We start from the raw sequence: 21,107 nt of genomic DNA on the forward strand, positions 1-21,107 counted from the left end.
ACTGAAATCAACAAAGATTTTATTTGCAAATGGTAGCCTTCATAATACAAAGCAACCCAACTACATCAGTCAGAGTGAGCAATGCAAAATAATCCATGCTACTGCAACAACAAGTACTATTCTAGTTTCTCAAATTCCCCAAAGCATTCTAGAATCTCATGGGATCCATAAGTCTCAAAGGATGCACCAGCATAATCTTTTTTCAAAGGGAGAAAGATACATCATACTAAATCTTAAATAGACCATAGTCTGACCATGACAACAGCATCAATTCAATTCTGCTAGCTAGATGACCAGTTTTCTGTTTGGCACAGAAAGGTAAATGAGTACTTGCCCCTATATATGTGTAAAGCCCAATACAATGAGGTACCATTGTATGGTTGCCATGGAGGCCATGAAGTCCTGAACATGATCCAAGAAGGCCCCCAAGCATGGTTTCCAATACCAGGTCCAAGATCACCTCTGTCAGTTTAGCAAGTGAGCTGGTTTGCATTAAAGGTTTTTCAGGCAGGCGGTTGTTAAAATGTGCTCTTCTGTGATTTTTTTTGGGGGGAGTATATTTTCTTGGCTTTGGGGAAATATATTGTAAACTGTTTTGAGTTGACATAGAAAGTTGGGATTCAAAATGTGGTAGAAAGTGCTGTCAAATTGTAGCTGATGTATGGCAACCCCATAGTGTTTTAAAGGAAAGAGACAAACACAGATGGTTTGCTATGGCCTGCCTCTGTGTAGGAATCTTGGACTTCCTTGGTTGTCTCCCATCCAAGTATTAACCAGGGCCAACATTGCTTAACTTCTGAGATACAATGAGATCAGCTAGCCAGGCCACCCAAGTCAAGGCAGGATTAAGAATACATAGTAAACACGAGCAATACAGAAGAAATTACAAGAAGCAGTGGCTTTGTGTACATGCTTCCCACATCCCCATTCACTTTCCACCTCTGTTTGATACAAGTTACTCATGTTTTAGAAGGGGAAGACTGGATGGGGATATGAGGTACAGATACACAGACATTCTACCTGCCTGCTATACTGCCTATGTGTCCATGCATGTGCGCACAAAAACACACAAGTGGAGTGAAGGACACACAGGGTTCTATTTGAAGAAATTTTCTATGAATAAATTCTGCACGTGGTGAACTTTATTGGGCTGTTTATTTTTTGCTTACCACTTTTTAAAAGAGAAAAAACAGAAATTTTAAACAGAAAGGTGGTAATTCCAAATAAATAGGGACAAATCTTAATCTGACATTTATCCAAAACTGTCACATAATGAATTGAAGAACAGTGACTAACAGAGCAATTGTATACTAGTCTACTCAGAATCTTACTCAGGGCTACTCAATGGGGCTTACTCCCAGCCCTTTCTTACTTGGGTGTCCACGGGCACATTGTACACTTCAGCATCCAACAGTACTGTGCATGCACTGAATGGCAAAGTCTGATTAGCTAGAGTTCTTGCAGCTCGATAATGGACACGCAGAACTTCTTGCTCGTTGGAAACAATAAGCTTTTCCTAGGTAAACCAAACAAACAAACATGTAGACTTAAATATTATCTAATTAACACAACCATTTGCTCACCCAGTCTCACCCTCCTGAAGTATGTTTACTGATTTTGGAGAAGGAATCTATGAATTGGTAATAAAGCATGGCACAATTCAATAAATTTTATATAGAAAATTCTGAGAGATTTTGCTTCAGGAAATAACATTTTCAAATATTTAGAACAGAGACTAAATTTCTTGAATTAAAAATTAAAGGGTATTTAGTATTTTAAGTAATGAATGTTTCAAATATAGCAGTCTCAAATATTAATTTGTTCAAGAGACACAGTTTTGGAAATCTTCTTTTTATAAAGGGTCTCAAGTATTTTTGCTAAATTCCTGTGCAGATTTTCATGACATGTCAAATCAGATACAAAGAAGTAAAAATATGTGTTTGTTTGCAAGTGTCAAGAAGTTTGATGTAAATGCTCTACTAATACAGATCACACGGAATTAAAATGGGCTTTTCACAGCTGGATACTTTGAGGATTAGAATTAAGTCAGAAGTCATTGTAATATCAACCATTTGGAATTATGGATACATTTTTAGACTACCTGAGCCTCAATATCTGCTGAAGGTAACCAAAAGAGCCCCCAAATAAATGTGCCTTATACTGACAGATGCAATTTCCACACAGCTTCTTTACTGCCAGCCATCCCGTTATGTCACTGACACCATGAAAAGCAAATAAGGCACAAGACAGAACTATTTAAATAACAAGAAGCACAAACACTCAGAATCCACCAATTCCTGTTCCTACTGACAACAGAACAACATGAATTCCATGCAACATTAATTCTAAATAACTTAAATACTATGAACCATTCATTAATGTGATTCTATGGATAAACATATGGAGCAGAGGTGCATTAGGCACAAGGTATAGACAGGAACTCTTGGTCTGGGGCAAGTGATGTTCTGTATTCTTGGTGCTTGGGGGGGGGGCAACAGTGGGAGGGATTCTTGTGTCCTGGCCCCACTGGTGGACCTCCTGATGGCACCTGGTATTTTTGGCCCAATTACAACCAATGTATATAAAACATAATAATATCAAGGGCTTAAAAAGTTGACCTTACGCGTTTTGGCCAAATAGGCCTTCCTCGGAGGTCATACATATGTGGCAAGATGGTTAATAATTATATTCACATAAACACAATCAGAAATATATACAAAGTATAGATTCAATAAGGACCATTTTTACTTGTGAATACTGTGGGAACACAATCAAAGAAGGAAATTTTTGGACCATAAGTTTATTTTATAATCACTGGGCTAGTGATTGCACTTTAAAGGTCTTATGTGCATATTTATCCTGTGCCTGGTGATTTCACTTCTGAACACTTTTGGCCACTGTGTGACAGAGTGTTGGACTGGATGGGCCATTGGCCTGATCCAACATTGGCTTCTCTTATGTTCTTATGTACTGTAATGGCTCAAAACTGGTTCAATATAAACCTTAAAGTATACAATTGTTTTTCATTTTTTTCTGTACACCATATCCTCTGAAATGTTCTGTGGATTTTAGCTCACTTCAGTATACTTTCTAGTTTGTACACTGTGATGGTTTACATAGTTGGTAATTAGGCTTGTAGTTTTCAAGGTTTAGATTCTTTAACCTCTTATTACAATACAAAGTTAATTCTACCATGCTGGCAAATGCGAAACTGTTTCATTTGCTTATCATTTCAATATGTAATATCTTCTTTCATCCCTTCTTCCTCTTTAAGATTATAAACCTTTAGAAGTGGAACTTCTCAATCTTTACTTTGAAGTAGACAAAGTCAATTCTACAAATCAAGGTTTTGTAGTAGCCTTACCCTCTCAATACTGTGTTGTAAACGAAGTTTCATCCTTACAACTTCTTGTTGTCGAAAGAGCTCTTTAAGTGGATCTGACAGTGAAGGAGGTGGTGTGATCTGTGGAAGGAATAGCCATGAAACATTTTGATAAGACAGATACTGTACATGGATATGAGCAAAAATATAATTACATTTTCTCTGGTTGAACACCAATGCTTAAAAGAATGACTACATTCATAAGTCTTGAAATACTAGAACCTACCCTACCCTCCTCCGCCAACAGAATTGCCATTCTGCCTGCGCAGATGTTGTTGCATGATTGGAACAGCACTTTTGGCCACAACCCAATGTATTTGAAAGTGATTTCTAACAGACCCTTTTGTTAAAAAGTTTATATGTAGTCCAAATAGATACACATTGGGATTTCTGTTCAACACTTTTTGAATAGCAGCATTACTGAAGTATCGTACTCAGGCAAAGAACTATTTGAATGTTGTTTGTGCACAGATGGTATGACATGAATTCTGAATGAGTAACATTAGATGCTCTTACACCAGCATTACTATTGTAGCTTATAAATTAACATAATCCAAATCAGCTTTACCTTGTTAAACAAAAAATAATGTGAAGGAAGTTAATATGCTGCTGAATAGAATTTATCAAAGCATAACAATGCTCACTTTGTACAAGGATAATGTGGCTTTAAAATGTTAAACTCCTTTTAAGATCTGCTGTACAATTATACAACCTGACCCAGGACCAACTCAAAGCCCACATGGTGGACATATGAATTCCATGAGGACTTTGGGTCAGAGTTGCACTGGAGGTCCGTGCTGGGAGCTAATTTCCAGGCGCATGCACAAGACCATGGAATGCAAGGAAAAGAGGCTTCAGCCTCCCCTCTCCCCAACCAGTGGGGAAATACTGGTTTCCCCAAGGCCATTTTAGGTCAGAGGAAATGGTGGGGAGGGAAGGCTGAAGCCTCTTTCCTTTCTATTCCATAGTTTTGCACATGCCTGGGAATTAAGCTCCCAGGTGGGAACTCCCAGAACACATCTGTACAAACTTCATTTGGGGGACATGTAAACTTAATAATATGTGAATTGGTTCTTAGAGATCTTCATGGGATCAGGGATGAAACCTACATAAAAGCCAATGGAACACCAGTCTAAAGCTAACAATTCTAAACTAATGAATGATCCGACAGAAAATTTTCCTGAGAATTCACTGATCCCCAAACAACCTTTTAAAACTAAGACAAGCAGTATAACAATCAGTAAAAGAAGAGAATTAATATTTACCTACTAATCAAGACTTTTCTTAAACAGTGCATAAATAAGTGGACATTTAAGAGTTCTATGTAACACCTAAGTTGCTCTTTTTTATTATGAATCCAATTCATAATAATTGAACTCAAATGAAATGAAATACTTATTATCAGTGTCTTTACAATCACATTCATATATCCAGAGCCACTCTCACCTTTAAGTGGTTACAGATCTGTGCTAGAGAGGGTGAGCGGGAAATGCAGAATTTCACATATACTGCATTCCCCCACTTCCACTCCATCATGGTGAATTATTCTGGTGGAGCACACAGGATTTGGATGGATTTGGATATATTTGAAAGTCAGTGTGTTGCAGTGGACGAAGTGATGCACTACAACTGAGATCTGGCTTAAAAACTCTGTACAACAATGCAATGACAAAGGACTTGTGGAAGGTGTGAGACCAATGTTAACTACAAATATTTCTGAAGCTCTGCTAAGTACCAGGTAAATTCATGTTTTTATTAAAGTTACATCAGGTTTGATTATATTGTGTATTTTGATTAAGACTCCAGGGCCCTTCAACTTATTTCATCCCTTTGAAGGACTGACATAATCATAATTAAAAAAACAACAACAACAGGTTGCTTGCTTACCTGTAACTGATGATTTTTGAGCAGTCATCTGTGCAGCCCCACACTTGGGTAGGCCACCTGCACACAATCCCAACCTCAGAAAATTCTAGAGCTAACCCTCAAAGGTTTTGACACACTTTCTCTACCGGTCTGGGGAGCAGGCATCGACTGTCCATGCCTGGAGCTGAGGAGAAAGTGCCTTTCCACTCAGTTCCTTCAAACCACCACTGGTAAGTCTCATCAACTCAAGGTAAGTGACAGAGATGCCAGCAGTGTCACTGCACAGATGACCACTTGAAGATAATCAGTTACAGGTAAGCAACCTGTTTATCTTCTATGTGGTCTCTGTGCAGTCCCACACTTGTGTGATTAGCGAGCTAAGCAAGAAAAATAGGAAGGAGGGTGCTGGCAGATGGCTGAAAAGAAGAAGAAAAAACATGCCTAAAAAGCACTGTTACCTGTTACAGGCCTACCTGAGAAACGGGGGCAAAAAGGAACATCAGTGAAAGATGGACCTCAGAACCGTCTGGTCAAACGAGGCATCCCGGCAAGCCCTGACATCTAAGGCGTAATGCGACACGAAGGTCAATGGAGAGATCCACATAGCAGCTGCACAGATGTCATCAATGGAAGCGCCTCCCACAAAGGCTGCAGAGGTCAATGTGGCCCTCATGGAGTGGGCCCAAAAATGGGTAGGCAGTGGTTGTCTCGCTAATTCGTAACATAGGGAGAGAATGGCCATAACCCACTTAGCCAGTCTTTGGGGAGAAACCTTATGACCCTTTCTAGGTTCCTCATAGGTTACAAAAAGGTGTGGGTCCTTTTGGAATGGCCAAGTTCTCAATAAGTAGAAAGAAAGTGCTCACTAGCCATCATCTGGAACATAAGTGGAAGGAAGAAACTACCTTAGGTAAAAAGCATGACCTTGTCCTTGTGAAAAATTGTATAGGAAGCATCCACCTGGAAGGCGCAGAGGTTATTCGCTCTCTTGACTAAAGTGATTGCTACTAGAAAGGCAGTCTTCCAAGTTAGGTGGAGGTCAATTGTTGCCAGTGGCTCAAAAGGCTTATTTCATAAGTTTTACCAGCACTAATTACAGGCTACATTTTGGGACTAGAGTTTTTCACAGGGGATGGAGTTGTAGCATCCCTTTGAGAAAGGACTTTTAAGTCAGTGGAGAAAAGTGTGTTGCCATCAATGAAGTCGTGGTTAATGGAGATGGCAGCTAAGTATACTTTCAGAGAGGAGGAGCCCAAGTCTGACTCCTGCAGGGAAACAAGATAGGAAAATACTTCTGCCAGTGAAGCTTGTTTAGAGTCAGTTTATGTCCAGATGTGCTTCTTCTGCAGACTAATGTCCGTGGGCGTGATTGTTCTCGCAATGGGCTTTCCAACCCCAGAGCAAGGCATCCGGAGGGCACTACTGAAAGGGCATGCCCGTTAGCAGGTTATTGAGAGACATCCACCACGTGAGTATCGAAAGGAAGCTCGGGGGAATGGCGAGCATAATGGATTGTGACTGGTGATAAGGTCTGAAGTATCAGAGAAATCACAATTGGAGAGGTCTCATTTGGAGACGTGCAAATGGGACCACAAACATGGTAGAGGCCATGAGGCCCAGAAACTGTTGGATGAAATCTCACAGATTGAGGTGGTCTTGTCAGGAAAGCCTGTGCCATAGATTGCAGAGTGGAGGCCCTGTCCTCCGGATAGTAGGCCTGCTGGTTGATGGTGTGGAGCCTGGCACTTATGAATTAGAGGACCTGCATGGGCTGCACAGATGACTTGATGAGACTGACACAGAGGCAGAGTTCTGCGACTATAAAGTACCTGGAGTAAACCCCTTGATGTTGCATGGTCACAGGTACTTCTTCAATGGCTCCCTTGAATAGGAGGCTGTGAACTTCAACCAGGAGGAAATGGGACAGAGGAGTGGCCACGAAATGGGGTATGTGTGGGAGACACTTGAATTCTATTACGTACCCCACCTGTATGATGGTGAGGACCCAAGTGTCCATGGTGATAGCTTCCCAAGTTGACAAGAAAGGATGCACCCTGGTGCCCACAGGTGGGGTGGGGGGTGAGGAAAAACACTGAGGTGGTAAAAGTCAAAGAGGTCATTTTGGTGGCTGAGCTGATCTTTAGATGGAGGTAGCCTTGTTTACAAGGCAGGGACTTTCTCCTCCATGAGTCTTGCGATTGGGGCAAGCATTGATGTTTGGGATAGCTTGTCTTCCATTATTTGGGTTTGTACTGCTGGTGGGTGGAAGATTGGGAGATGTCAAGATTCCTGGCCCGTTTTCTACTACCATCCACTGCAGCGAGGATCTCATCCATTGAGGCGTGGAAGAGACCTCCTCCATCAAAAGGAAGGTCCTCTATCTTGGTCTTAATATCTGGCTGGAACAATGTGGATTTCAACCAGGTGTGTCAGTGCAAAGCAATGGCTGTAGTTGTGGTTTTCGGGGAGCAGGACACTGTGTGCTTTAAGATGTTGATCTGTTGTTTGGAAACTTTACATAATTCTGACACCGAGGAAGACACTGTTTGCTGGGAGCCCAACTGGAGTGCTTGGGCTGCAGGAAAAATCTGACTGGCGAGGAGAATGTTGTAAGTGGCCATATAGGACAGGTAGTTGTGCATTTGAGATACCAGGCTCAATAAAGAATAGACTTCCCTGGCCAGGGAATCAATTTTTCTTTTCTCTCTGTCCAGGGGAGCAGCATGGTGAGCTTGTTTTGTCTTAGCCGATGAGTGGACTATTGGTGCTGGATGTGAGAAGAGAAACTTGGCATCATTTTGCTGAACCTCAGAGAGAGCATCGTGTCTCTTGGAGGCCGCAGTGACAGAAGCAGGCTTGTATTTCAGCCCTTCAAGATGGACTGGCAACATAGGTAGAATCACTGCCAGAGACAAATCAGCTTGTATGAGTTTGTGTACAACATCAGTCACTTTTGGAGTGTTGGTAGCCATGTGGACTTGGATCCATTTTATGAGATCAAGGTAGGCTTTTGAGCCCTCCATGGGAGACAGAGATCCCTGGTGAACGACTTCAGAGCTGGGGCTGGTGTGGACTGGTTCCTCCTTGTCAGAGTTGGTGTCATCTGTCTCGGTAGCAGATGGTTCAGAAGAAGATGACTGGAGACCTTCCAATAATGGAGGTGGGACTGGCACACCAACAGGCTCAGCAGAATGACCAACAGGAACAAATGATGTTGGGTTTGGTACCAAAGATCCAGGTTGGGTAGGATCTGAATGGTGTGAATGAAGTGGCTGACCAGCAGAGTAGCTGGTAGGAAGAGGAGCTGTTGATCCGGACAGGTGTTGAGCCCAGATGGCTTGAAGGTACTGAGATGGAGAGGTGTAGTAGGCAGAGACATACAACGGAGAGCATTGGTGTTGATACAGAGAGTAGACTCCCTGTGGAATGCTGAGAGGATCTTGAATGAGAACAGCTTCGATCATGATAGGGGGGACTGGGTCAGTACCAGGAGCAAGACGATGGCTCAACAGGGATCTCAAACCTAAGGAGTAACATTCTCTGTCATTTCCATGGGGTCCGTGGTGAAAAGGAGAGGTGGAGACTGGAATGTAACGATGGTGCATGCCACAGGATCGACTCTGAGAGCAGTGATGGGAATCCCTAGAGACAGACCAACTAGGTTGGTGACGGCCCACTTCAGGCACAGCTTCACCCGACACAGAGTAGCTGTATGTTGATGGAGATCTGGAGGAGAGAGTGATTCTCTGCTGGTGTGGTGGTAGGTGGTCAGTTGGAGGTGAAGATTTGACCGGAACCAAGATGGTAGAGGCAGTCATGATCGAAGTCACTGCAGCAGATGCATGCCAAGGGTGGATCGGCTGGACGGGCAACAGGTGCTGAAGTTGAGAGACCCAATATAATGAGAGGCTTGACTGGTGTTGAAGTTGAAGCCAGGGCCTGCTTCAATTTCTTGATTTTCAGGCCTAAGGGGCTTGTGTCAGCTAAGCTGCCATGAATGTGGAGAGGCCTTCTAATTGCTTTGCATTCCTTCCCATGCGCTTAATTGCTTCTCAGCTGCAACGCTGATTTGTAAAAAGTTACTGGAGGAGATTGTGGTCTACCTTTCGTGGGAGCTTCTTTGTTCCCAGCTTTGTGCCCGTTAGACAGCCTTGCCATCTCCTGCGCGCAGGACTCCATCTAATTGGGTATTGCTTGGGGGGGGGCATACGAATGCCCTATATCCTATTATGCGCATAGGTAGTCCACCATTCCTAACAGTGTTCATGTTACTGCATCTATGGCTTTTCAATAAAAGTAAAACCTTCCTGGAAGCGTGTACTTCATTGTTTTGCTGTGGATCCTGACAGCTTGATCACAAAGACCACTTTGAAGACTTATCTTTTGAGTGTTTTTTTGCCGTTAAAGACGCTGAGTCTTCTGATACCCCCGAATCTCTGCTTAGAGGCGGGGGAGGCAGTATGACCTGGACCTAAGCAGTTGAGGGCATTGCTGGACAGAGAGAAGCCTCAAGCAGGGGTGTGCACAGGTGAGCAGCCCTGCTTTTCCTGGCCTGTTTGGTGAATTTGGCACAGTGCAGGCAGACATCCACGCAGTGTTCCTCGCCCAGACAAACTAGGCACAGGTCGTGTCTGTCAGTTGACGAGAGCTTTGAGAGGCAGCAACGACAATTCTTTAAAAACAAAGCCCCTTCGTAGCTCAGGACTCTGCTCCTTCAGTGGTGAAGAGGGTCTCCATCCTGCTATTTGCAGCCAAAACTGTCATTGCAACCCACTGGAAAACAACAATGACACCTACAATTTCTCTTTGGCACAAGAAATTGCGGGATTTGTATATTATGGCTAAACTCTAGGTTAACCTTACGCGACTTGACAAGATTCCAGCCCAATCTTCTTTTATAGCTGTCTGGTTCCCTATATTGGAATACTTACAACAATTTGATGATATCCCTAAAGAAATAGACACTTTACATCTGTGGTAACGTGTATATAAGTATTAGTACTAAGCATGGCTTAATTAAGCATATTACAGCATCTATTATTCAATATAGTTATAAATGCTAAGAGTTGGAAGTTTATAATTATATCTTGTGTATATTCATGCTACAACCTACGTAGTTATCTAATCATCCTTTATTGTAGCGTCCAGTAACAAGACTGTTTCACAACTGTTATGAAATTAATACACCACTTTGTATATGTATGTTATAATGTTAAAAAGGCAAAACTTAATAAAAATATATTGTAAAAAAAAAAGCCCCTTCCATATGCCACAGTCCCAATGAAGGGGGTGAATGGCAGTGGGGAGGGGGTAACTGAAGTAGAAGGAGAACTCACGGATAGTAAAAAAAAGTTGGAGAAGAAAGGAGAAGTAATTGAAAACAAAGTACTGAGGAAAAATGGAGGAAAATGTTGAGGAGCTCACATGAAGAGAGAGAAGGCAAAGAGGTGTGGACGACACGGTGGTTGAAAAGGAACTGAGTGGGAGGGTGCTTTCTCTTCAGCTCCAAGCATGCACAGTTGATGCCTGACTCCCCAGAGTGGGGGAGAAAGTGTGCCAAAACGTCTGAGGCTAGCTATAGAATTTTCTGAGGTCAGGATCGTGTGTAGGTGCCCAACCCAAGTGTGGGACTGCACAGAGATCACAAAGAAAATCTAGTAATAGCAAGGGGTAGGAATGCCTAGAGAAACTGTCTCTACTCATCACTTTCATGCAACTACCTTTTCACATACATCTACAGATATGGTAATCTCATATGAAAACTCATATTCCTCAAACATAGCCCAGTATCATCCTAGAAGTACATCTTCCCACTGTCAATGTAATTATTCAGGAGACTGACATGCTTATCAATGTAGCAGGGGTTATAACCTTAAGGTTGCCACTACAGCTAACAGACACTAACTATGAAGTGGAAAGAGGAATGGAAAAGACAATGTGGTGCCGAGTACCTACTGCTTCAGTACAACACTCTTATAGTCTGTCTAGAGTTGAGATTGTTATCTACCACAGTAACGTTTTGTGAAATTCAGGTACCATTTGGCTTTCAATTCATTTCAGGTATGGCTGCTTCCATGAATTTCTATGTCCGAAGTGAGAAGTGACTCACAAAAGTGACTACCATATTTTGTTAGTCTTTAAGGTGCTACTGGACTCTTGCTCTTTTTAATGCCCAAACCTTAGTTAAATTCCCATACTAAGAATGGAAGAGAATTTCACTATGGCCCCAGTCACATGGGCCGGATATCGCGGGGGGGGGGGAGAGGCATGGCTAATTGCCCCGGTGCAGTTTGATCCGCGATTACGTGATCAGACGCGCCGGCGGCACACCACAGATCCTTCCCTCGGCGCTGGCGGATAAACGAGGGTGGCGATCACACGACGATCCTGCAGCGCGGCAAAGAAGCGGCACGATCACACCAGCAATGGCTAGGCGCCGCTGCCGTGACAAACGGGGTCATTTTTTTAAAAAGCCAAAACGGCACTTTCGCTTTTCTCTTTGTGCGCATGCGCCGTTGGGTGCTTGTGCGCATCTTGTGGAGACTTGGGGGGAAAAAACCCTGTTTGCGAAGGGACATGGGTGGGCGCCAGATGCCACCACCAAAAACGCGATCAGACGCCAGCCCTTGCCCCGCGGTTTCCGGAAACTAGTACCTCGGAGGTACTAGTTTTTAACTCCGCATCTTCAGCGGGAAGACTCAGGTTCGCCACGGGAGCTCTACGCTTCCCAGATGTTGCGGTGTGATCGTGCCCGGAAAATCCGCCTATCTTCCGTCTCTGTAGCGTGGCTAATGCTCCGTGTGACCGCAGCCCAAATTTAGTTTATACCATCATAGTACTAAGGTATAAGAAGCAGTAGCACCTAGAGGATTTTTTCCTTCTTTTGAGATACAGGAGCGTTCTAGGATATCTATACTCGCTAGATTTGGCTGCTCTATGCATAATTGGCTCCCTCACCCATAGCTTTCAGGATTTAACATCTCCTTGTCTGCCTACTTGGAAATAGCCAAATCATTGACAGGTTAGTTCAAAGCAAATGTGAATTACTGTTTAATTGCCCCCTTGATCTGTATTTCTCTCTCTAGGCTCCTTGCCCCAAACTTTCCTTTTATTCTGGGATATCTTCCAGGTCTTGACCACACAGCTCTTCCTGCCTCTAGTGGTTCTGATACAATTTAATTCCAACCAAACTATGCCTCATAGAAGATTCTAGTGAACATTTAGGGTGATTTCCCACAAGCGCTGCTCCGCGCTCACTTTTCTCTTTGGCCCGATGTTACGTATCAATTTCACACAAGCGGCTGCGCAGCTGCATTTTGTCTCACAGCTTCATGCGATTTTCCCCGCGTCTACTCAATCCTGTTTTTTGAAGACTGAGTAGACGCAGGGAAATTCGCACGAAGCTGTGGGGCAAAATGTGGGCGCGCAGCAGCTTGTGTGAAATTGACACGTACCATTGGGGCAAAAGGGAGGAGTGAGTGCGGAGCAGCACTTGTGGGAAATCACCCAGAATGTCACCAGTTAGATTCTCTCAGATGTCAAAATATTCATGAACATTCCATACAACAGTGTAGCCCATTATAACATATTTTGCCCTTTAATTTTTGTGTTTTCTCTATACTGTTACTGTCATATTACATGCCTTTGCTTCTCATTTGTTAAAAGACAGAAATTGAAGTACATGTATCCCTCCTGCAGCAAGGCTACCCTTTCCCTTCTCTCATATATTACACGAAGAACATATATTGCACTACTGGAATTGAAAAGTGAACATACACAGTTAACAGAAGATAAAATATAATTATATAAATGCAGACATTTAAGAGCTTATCAAGAACTTTGAAATTTATTATAAGTATTTGGTCACTTACAGTTGGAATGCAAATCTTGCTTAAGGGGTTGCCATCTAAGAGGTACGATCCATTGAAGGTCACATATTCATCATAATACTGAGGTGCTTGAGGAATCACGCTACACAGTAATTTACGTTTCTCTTCTATTTTCTTCCTTATGTGCAAGTATTCAAAATATGGATTTGCTCTTTCTGAACTGTATGGCTGAATCTCTTCTAGTTTTAGAGCATCTACAATAGCCGCCAAAGTTTGGTGAGTTTTTTCTTTAGCCTGTATCAAAGATGGATTCACTTGCACGGGTTGAGGAACACGTGATAGCTTTCTTTTCCGTGGATGGTGTGTCTGAGCATCATCTTCCTCAGTTAATCTGATCCTGCCTTTTGTAGAAGCAGAAGAGTCAGAATCCCTTTCTGGTATCTGGGAGCAACCAGTAAGATTCTGCTTACTCTGGTTAGCAAGCATATTTGCTCTGTTCCTTGTAATTCTCTGAGGAACTTCATATTGTTCTGTTTTATGGTCTTCCATTGCGTCTTCCACTTCTGACTTAATGGTTGGACTATACTTATGGACTTCATGTGCAGTTAACTGTGAACGGCTTTCCAAACAAGGCAAAAGGCACTGTTGCAAGTTTTCTTCAGCTGCACTGCTTTCTCTGTTATCTATATTTAAAAGTTTTCCATTAGAATCATTAGTAATTCCTTTCAGCACTTTGGCATTTGCCTCTTGGAGATCTAGGTCATCTTTATTACTAGTCATATGAGATAATGAAAGACTGTCAGAATGAGCTTTTTCACTTTGGACCCGAAGGTCAATCATGCTACTACCTAGTTCACCAGTTTGTGATGTCTTATAAATGAGTTTACTGACTACAGATGAACTAGCATTAAGGTGCAGGCGAGGGTCATTTGCAGTAAAATCCTTTTCAAAATTTTGTAAGGTATCCTTAGAGAAACATTCAGGATACACAGTGATAAGCACATCTGCCCTTTTATTGTTTGAGAGAAACAAAGCTTTTTCTACCTTCTTTTTACCATTAGTGTCTACATCTAAGGTTGAGCTGGTAGCTTGAATGGCACTTTGTTCGTGTCTAACAACTAGAGGCTCTTGACTGCTACTATCGGGTAAAGATGCATTCTTTGACATATAAAGAGTCTCTGTGATTGGCTGACTCTGAGAGGGGAAGGATGACTGAACAGAGAAAAATGCTGCTTCCTCATGTGATAAAGGATTTGCTATGTTTTCAGCATGATGAAGAAAAAGTTCTGAACTTTTCTGTTCTTTCAAGATTTTGTCTTCAGAATTACGAATGGCTGGAAGAGTTGTATCTTGCTCAAAGCCAGCAAAATTTGAACAGCTGCACTCACTGTTTAACAAATTATATCTTTCCAAAGGCACATCCCATGATTTACTTGATAGGGTCATAGCAGTCTGGCAACCCTGCTCCAAAACCATGTTACTTTCTCCTGATGGGCTTGATTGAGTAGCACTTTTAATAACTGCTTCTGATGCAACAAACTTGCTATCAGTATTTCGAGCTGGAGATGACACAGAACTGGAATACAAGTCTGATGTATCATTTTGGAAATCCTTTTCAACCAAATTACAGCATGGGGATTCATGTTTAGGAGAAGAGCCACTATGACTCTGAACTGAGGACATAACACTGTGGTTACTTTCTTCTGTCATTCGGGACTGCTTTGTATATTCATAAACAGCTGGCATACTGCATCTTCTTACTTCTACAACTGGTTTGCAATCATTTAGAACAAATTTAACATCTTCAACAGATGTTGATCTAACATAAGCTGGTGGAAGCCTGTTCTGAAAAGGTGCTTTATTGCGCTCTGGCAACTCTGGTAAATTATCAGTCTCATGATGAGCTGGTGATTTGGCACTAGGTAAAAAGGGTGAGTGCGAGAAAGACATTTGAGAATCCGATCCTTCAAGCATAAAGTCTGAATCATATTCAGTTATGGGTCTTGGAGGAGTCACTACAGTATGGCAAGAATCCTCTGAGCTTGCTACTGAAATCATGGACACAGATCTGGATGTCAGGCCCATCTTTTCACTTTCTGATCTTGGGGATCTACTTAAACTGTTGTCCAGTAGTAACGTCGGTTTTCCACCAGCACCATTCTTTACATCAACAGACTGGGACCTATTACTTGTAGACTCTTTCAGTTGCTTTTCTTTCATACAAGCATCTGACAATTCTGAGCTTTTTGAACGAATCAGCTCTTTGTTTTTTGTTTCAGTAAGTGATTGTTTAATTTTTTCTTTATCTTTTATTTTGTTAAGTTCTGAACAGGAACGATTTTTTAATCTTTCTTTTTCTTTTTGTTTTATTTTTTCTTTGTGTTTCCTATGCCACTGTTCAATTTCCAGATCTTTAAGGCTAAGCATTCTTTCAAAGCTTGTCTGCATCAAATCATCATTTAATAATCTCTTTTCTTTAGGCCGAGTATCTTTAGGTGCTGGTGCAGGTTTACACTTAAGCTTTTCAGTTTCAAGCTTTAGCTTAATTAAGCTACTTTGATGTATTTTCTCTTTATGTTTGTCACGTTCTTTATATCTGTCTATATCTTTATCTTTTTTATCTTTCTCTTTTCCATCTGGAGTTTTCAGCAATTCATCTTTTGGCTTTTCTTTCAAGGACAATGTTTTTTCAATACTGCATCTCCTCTCTTCTGGTATATGTCTTATATTTGAAATTGTTAAGTTATCCCGCTCTCTGGATTTTTCTTTTTTTTCAGTTTCCTTTTCTTTGTTTTTGCCTTTTTCCAGCTTTGAACAGTCACCTTCCTTTTCAGAAGCCTTTGCTTTCCTTTCAGTACATGTTTTTTCTTTGCATTCAGACAAGTGCCTATCATTTTTTTCTTTGTCATGCTTCTTTTCAAGCTTCTCTTTGTTTTTTTCTTTGTCATCAAACTTCTTAACAGCATTAAAGCTTTTTAATTTGTCATTTTCTTTGTGAGTTTTTTCTGTTGGCTTCTCTTTTGCCTTTTCTAAATTTTCACTTGGCTCTTTTTCTGACTTATGCTCATATTTCATTTTTTTCTCCTTGTCTAAATTCTTTCTGTCTACTTTTTCAGTGGCAGAATTTCGTTTTTCTAGTTTCTCTCTATGTTCCTTTGTATTTTTTTCCTGTTTTTCAATGTCTACTTCTTTTTCTCCCAAAGAAACACCTGTTGTTCCATCCCTAATACTTAAAGTAAACAATTCTGTTTCTTTATCTATAGGTATACCTTCCTTTTCTTCTTTTATATCATTTACTTTTTCATCTTTATCATTTTCTTTTTTATTTTTATCCTTCTCTTCTTTAAAGTTTCTGTCTTTTTGAAAGTTTCTATCTTTTACATATTTTTCTTCTTTCTGCAGAGCCTTTTCCAACTTTGATTTCCTATCTGAGAGCTGAGAGTCATGGTCTATACATGATATGTCTTCTGCCTCATCACTTTTAAAAAAATTCTCTTTCCAAAATTCTCTGTCAAATTCAATGTTCCTTTGAACATCCTTAGAATTCTCCCTGTGTTTATGTTTTTCTTTTTCCCCATCCTGCTCTTTTTTGTGCTTGTCCTTTTCTCTTTCTTTGTGTTTCAATTTATGCTTCTTAAGAGTTTTTCCCTCCTTGTCAATCTTTTTCATCAGACTCTCAGAACTTTCAAAGGGTAGGCTATTATCTTCCTCTTTAAATTTAGGGCTAGATTTTTCACCAAATTCTAAAATAACTTCTTTTTGATGCTTACTTTTGTCTTTGTGCTTGTAGGGTTTGCCACTGGAACTTTCCAGTAAATACTCAGAGTCTGTATTTTGATCATACCGAACTAGTTCGGATTGCAATGATACTTCAGACCCTCCTGGGGATAAACATGTTTTAACATTTTCTTGTTTAAGTGGTATTGCCTGCTTTTCAATTAATCCACAGGGATGCTTTGGAGATCTGCCAGCATTAATGTGGAATAAGTGCAATGAAGAATCTTCTTTTGGGCTGAAAGACTTTCTAAAGTTTTCCTCTTCTCTGGTTTTGTCTAAAGATTCTAATACAGAAGCACTCAGATTTGCTACTCTGGAATTTTCTTTTTCCAGCTTTAGTTGTTGATTCTCCTTATTCTTGCTTTGATTTTTTAGTTTTCTTTTCACTTTTCCTTTCTGCTTATATTCAATGAAACTATATTCTTTTTTTACCTTTGTATCAGAATTTGAAGTTTCTGTGACAGTACAGGAAGCTGAGATGATCTTTTTGTCTTGAAGTATATCTTCATCTGAACTTTCAGAACTTGAGTATAAAACTCTGGAAGGCTTCTGTTTTTTATTTTTGAATGATTTTGGAAATGCTATCTTTTCCTGGTTCATAAATAAGTTATTCTGGTCTATTTCTGATTCATCTTCTTTTCTCAAATCCTTCCTGGGAATATGCCTGTCATCAATCATTTTCTTAACTTCATCTTCATCATCATCTTTAAACTCATATTCATCAAGAGCAGATGAAAGTGGTGCCTTATTAGGGAGGTGCTTGCTGTCGTTGGCTACAGATTCTTTCTCTGTCTCTGAATCCATAATCCCATCTATACTAGAAGGATTTATAGAAGGTGTCTCTTCCAGGTCTAAAATAAAAAAAAATGAAACATGTTTATTGTCTGCTAAATATTAATTTTCTTAGTATTTATGACAATTGCAGAGAATCCATATTTAAGTTTTATACATCTTTAAGTACTTGTTTTTATTTTTATTAGTCCAAATGATTGTGGAACATAATATGTAGAAAAAACATAAGAGATTTAGATTTTGAGGCAAAAAAGTTACTTTTATCAAGGGTAGATAGAACATAATATTTAAGAGCATTGGGATGCTGTAGAAATTTACTGGATTACTCTGAGTTTATTGCAATAAAAATACCATATGTTTAGATTTATTTTAGGAGGAAAAAACTGCCTCGTCTTGCTAATTTTCTATTATCTTGACAAGACCCCCAGATTTCAATCAATCATTAACAAAAATGATAAACTCAGAGATTTCTGAGTTTTCTTCTGGTAGCTACTATTTATTTTTATTGGCATTATTTACAGTCTGGCTTTCTCGTCCGAATTCAAAGTGTATATTAAAAACAAACTTCCCAAATTTTCAAAGCCATTATTGGCTGGTTTGTCTCATTTTTATTCTTGTTATCTTTCAAGTTTGCTGGAGACTAGCTTTTAGAGTTTAGTTTCTAAAATGGTTTTGTGTATGCATTTATGATGCTATAAACCACCTTGAACATATATAAATGTTATATAAATATTTTAAACAATAAAGTCTCAATAATGACAGTACTGAGCTGAATTGCTCAAGTATAAGATGTCACATATTAGAACACCTTCTTTGTTGCTCCGTAACACAGAATTAAAACAAAGCAAAAACCCAACAGACAGCAACAAGGGGTAAAGATTAAAAGACAGAAGGAGATAGTACTGCAGTGCAATAATAGTGTAGTCACAAGAAAAATATAATGAATATGATGCTGTATGAATGCAATCAAGTTGCTATTGAGAAAATAGTAAAACTCTTCCATTTTAAAAATAGTTCTAGACATATGACAATACACGATGTAAAAACAAGTTAACTATTTACTTAGCAAATTTGTATGTGGCCTCTCCAGAACCCGCCTGAGGAGCTCACAATTAAAACAATAAAACACCACAAGCCAATAAAACAAGCCCATCACACTATCAAAACTGCAAGTGAAAAAAAAAGGTCACCCACTGAGAACTGTCACTAAATAATGAGGTATCAAACGTACTCATCAGAATAAAAGTCCCCATGTTCACCACATCAAGTCTTTTGGTTCTTGGCCGACCCTCAACAAGGCCTTTATTTTAATCCCCCAGCATACATACCATCATAATGCACTGTGTTAAACTCATACTAGTTTGATGAACAGGGAGAAGGTAGGGAGAAAGAAGAAGAGGAGATTGGATTTATACCTTGCCCTTCACTCAGAGTCTCAAAGTGGCTTACAAACGCCTTGCCCTTCCCCACCCCACAACAGACACCCCATGAGGTAAGGTGGGGCTGAGAGAGCTCTTTCAAGAACTGCCTTTTCAAGGACAGCTCTGACAAAACTATGACTTGCCCAAGGTCATCCAGCAGCTGCAAGTGGAAGAGTGGGGAATCAAACCCGGTTCTCCCAGATTAGAGTCCACACACTTAAACCACTCCTGTTTATCCTTCCATCAAACCTATTCCACTGTCTAAAACAGCTTTGCCCGAGTCTCTAAAAGTGGACATTATGGCAAACTAAAGTTTTGTTTGGAGGGTTCCCCAAACCAGGAAACTTTCAGTTGCAAGATTCCAAAACCAAGAAGCTTTCTACTGCAATCCACATACAAGAAAAGGAACGAGGAGAATGAGAAAAGGAATGTGGGAGCACAGCAAATAAGTTATGTTCATGATTCTCAGAGCAGAGGTCAGTCATGACTGGAGAAGTGAAGGACCAGGGGGAAAACAGAAAAATTTGGGGGGAAATGTCCCCCCTTTTTTCCTGAGGCCACCCCCCAGATTTTCTGATGGAAAATTGGACATTTTGAGAAGTACTGAAAGAAACTCTAATGATATATGCTCTCATTCAGAATGAGCAAAGTGCTTTTAAAGACAAGGTGGGCAAACTGTATATACAGTTCTTAAATCCAAGATGTATTTCTGCACCCACAAGGACGTCTAATCTTCATGAGGGTTTTTATTGCTTTTCAACAGTTGTATGCATTCTCTTGTCCTTTTGACCTGATGTAGTTGACCTTTTCATCTCTCCCTCAAACCATGTGATACATTTACCCACAGACTGGATAGCAACAAGTAGCTTATTGCCCTACCTTGCAGATAGCAAAAATTAAAGTGCATGTGGTAAGATAGCATAGGGTGCATCAGCTTGCAGTGTTTTCTCAAGTCCTGGGTATATTTGCAATTTTGCTTGTATAAAACTAAGGCATTTATAACTTTTAAATACCATAAATACATAAAATATTGCAATTTTACATACTAAGTTATAAATGATGCAATTTATGTTGTTAAAGCAGTAAAATTAGTTCAGGTTTGATAGGGCAACAAATATTGCATATATTTTGGTTCTTCCCATAATTTCTGTTTTCCCACCATGGCTTCAAAAATTCTGGAAATTTTATATCTCTAATCATGACAACTAAGAATTTGGGGTGGAAAAAGGGACAATACGGTGGGAAGTATATCAGAAACGTGCTGTCCCTTTCTTGCAGCTCTGGATCTGCCTTCACAATAGGAGTAGAGGCACTGGTTTCCCCCCATTTCCCAGAGACCCTTTGAGAGATGGCCAAGCTGCAAGTATGAAAGCAGTGGGAAGATTTTACACCCATCACAATGCTGTCTTCAGTGAAGCATTTTACTTTTCCTTATAGTAATGAATGGCAGTGATTCCCTTATCTGGAAGAAAATAAATATATGCATGGAACACCACTGGCATTGGGACAAATTTGCTACCTCTCCTGAGTAACCCCAGGGTTTAGTTTAAAATAAAGTTTTGTGCCTTCCAACTTAACCTCAAATTGTAGTCTATTTACTTTGTCGTATGAAGCTCAACAAAACAATGGAAACCAACTAGCCTTATCCTTATGGCTTTAGCCACAGTTCTGTTTCTTAGTTACTCTAGAAAAATCATCTTCAGTCCATGGATTCAGTCCTTCAGGTGGGTCACAGAGCCCCACTTTATAGGTCATGAGCTTCTAGAGACAGGGTTCTACTTCTTTAAAAAAGGAACCACTGCTGAGAAGGATGGCAAGGTGAGATCACTCAGCGGCACAGTAGATTACTCCACGACTATGACCCTTAGCTTATTCCTCAGTATGGTATCCCTCCTGAAGGTCAGCTTGTATTGCCTGTCCCTGGCTCTCTTGGACCCCTGGTCACAGTCTTGATCTTGAAGCTGGTGAGGTTTGAGTCTGGCTTCACTTCTTCCTGTCAGGTAATACTGATGTCACATAATTTTATTTCATGTGCTTACA

General features: G+C 40.5%; 1 protein-coding gene across 2 annotated transcripts in view; it reads right to left on the minus strand.

The window, feature by feature from the left end:
• ANKRD12 (ankyrin repeat domain 12) overlaps positions 1 to 21,107 on the minus strand; it is a 63,725-nt gene that overhangs the window by 10,169 nt on the left and 32,449 nt on the right. For both annotated transcript variants that reach the window (XM_015406605.1, XM_015406604.1), the window contains 3 exons: positions 13,120 to 17,705; positions 3,365 to 3,463; positions 1,373 to 1,516 (listed from right to left, as the gene is read on the minus strand). In XM_015406605.1, coding sequence (XP_015262091.1) covers positions 1,373 to 1,516; positions 3,365 to 3,463; positions 13,120 to 17,705 — 4,829 coding nt within the window. The remainder of the gene's footprint in view (positions 1 to 1,372; positions 1,517 to 3,364; positions 3,464 to 13,119; positions 17,706 to 21,107) is intronic.

This window comes from Gekko japonicus, unplaced genomic scaffold, assembly GCF_001447785.1.
Source record: "Gekko japonicus isolate JY-2015 unplaced genomic scaffold, Gekko_japonicus_V1.1 scaffold138, whole genome shotgun sequence".
NCBI classification, from domain to species: domain Eukaryota; kingdom Metazoa; phylum Chordata; class Lepidosauria; order Squamata; family Gekkonidae; genus Gekko; species Gekko japonicus.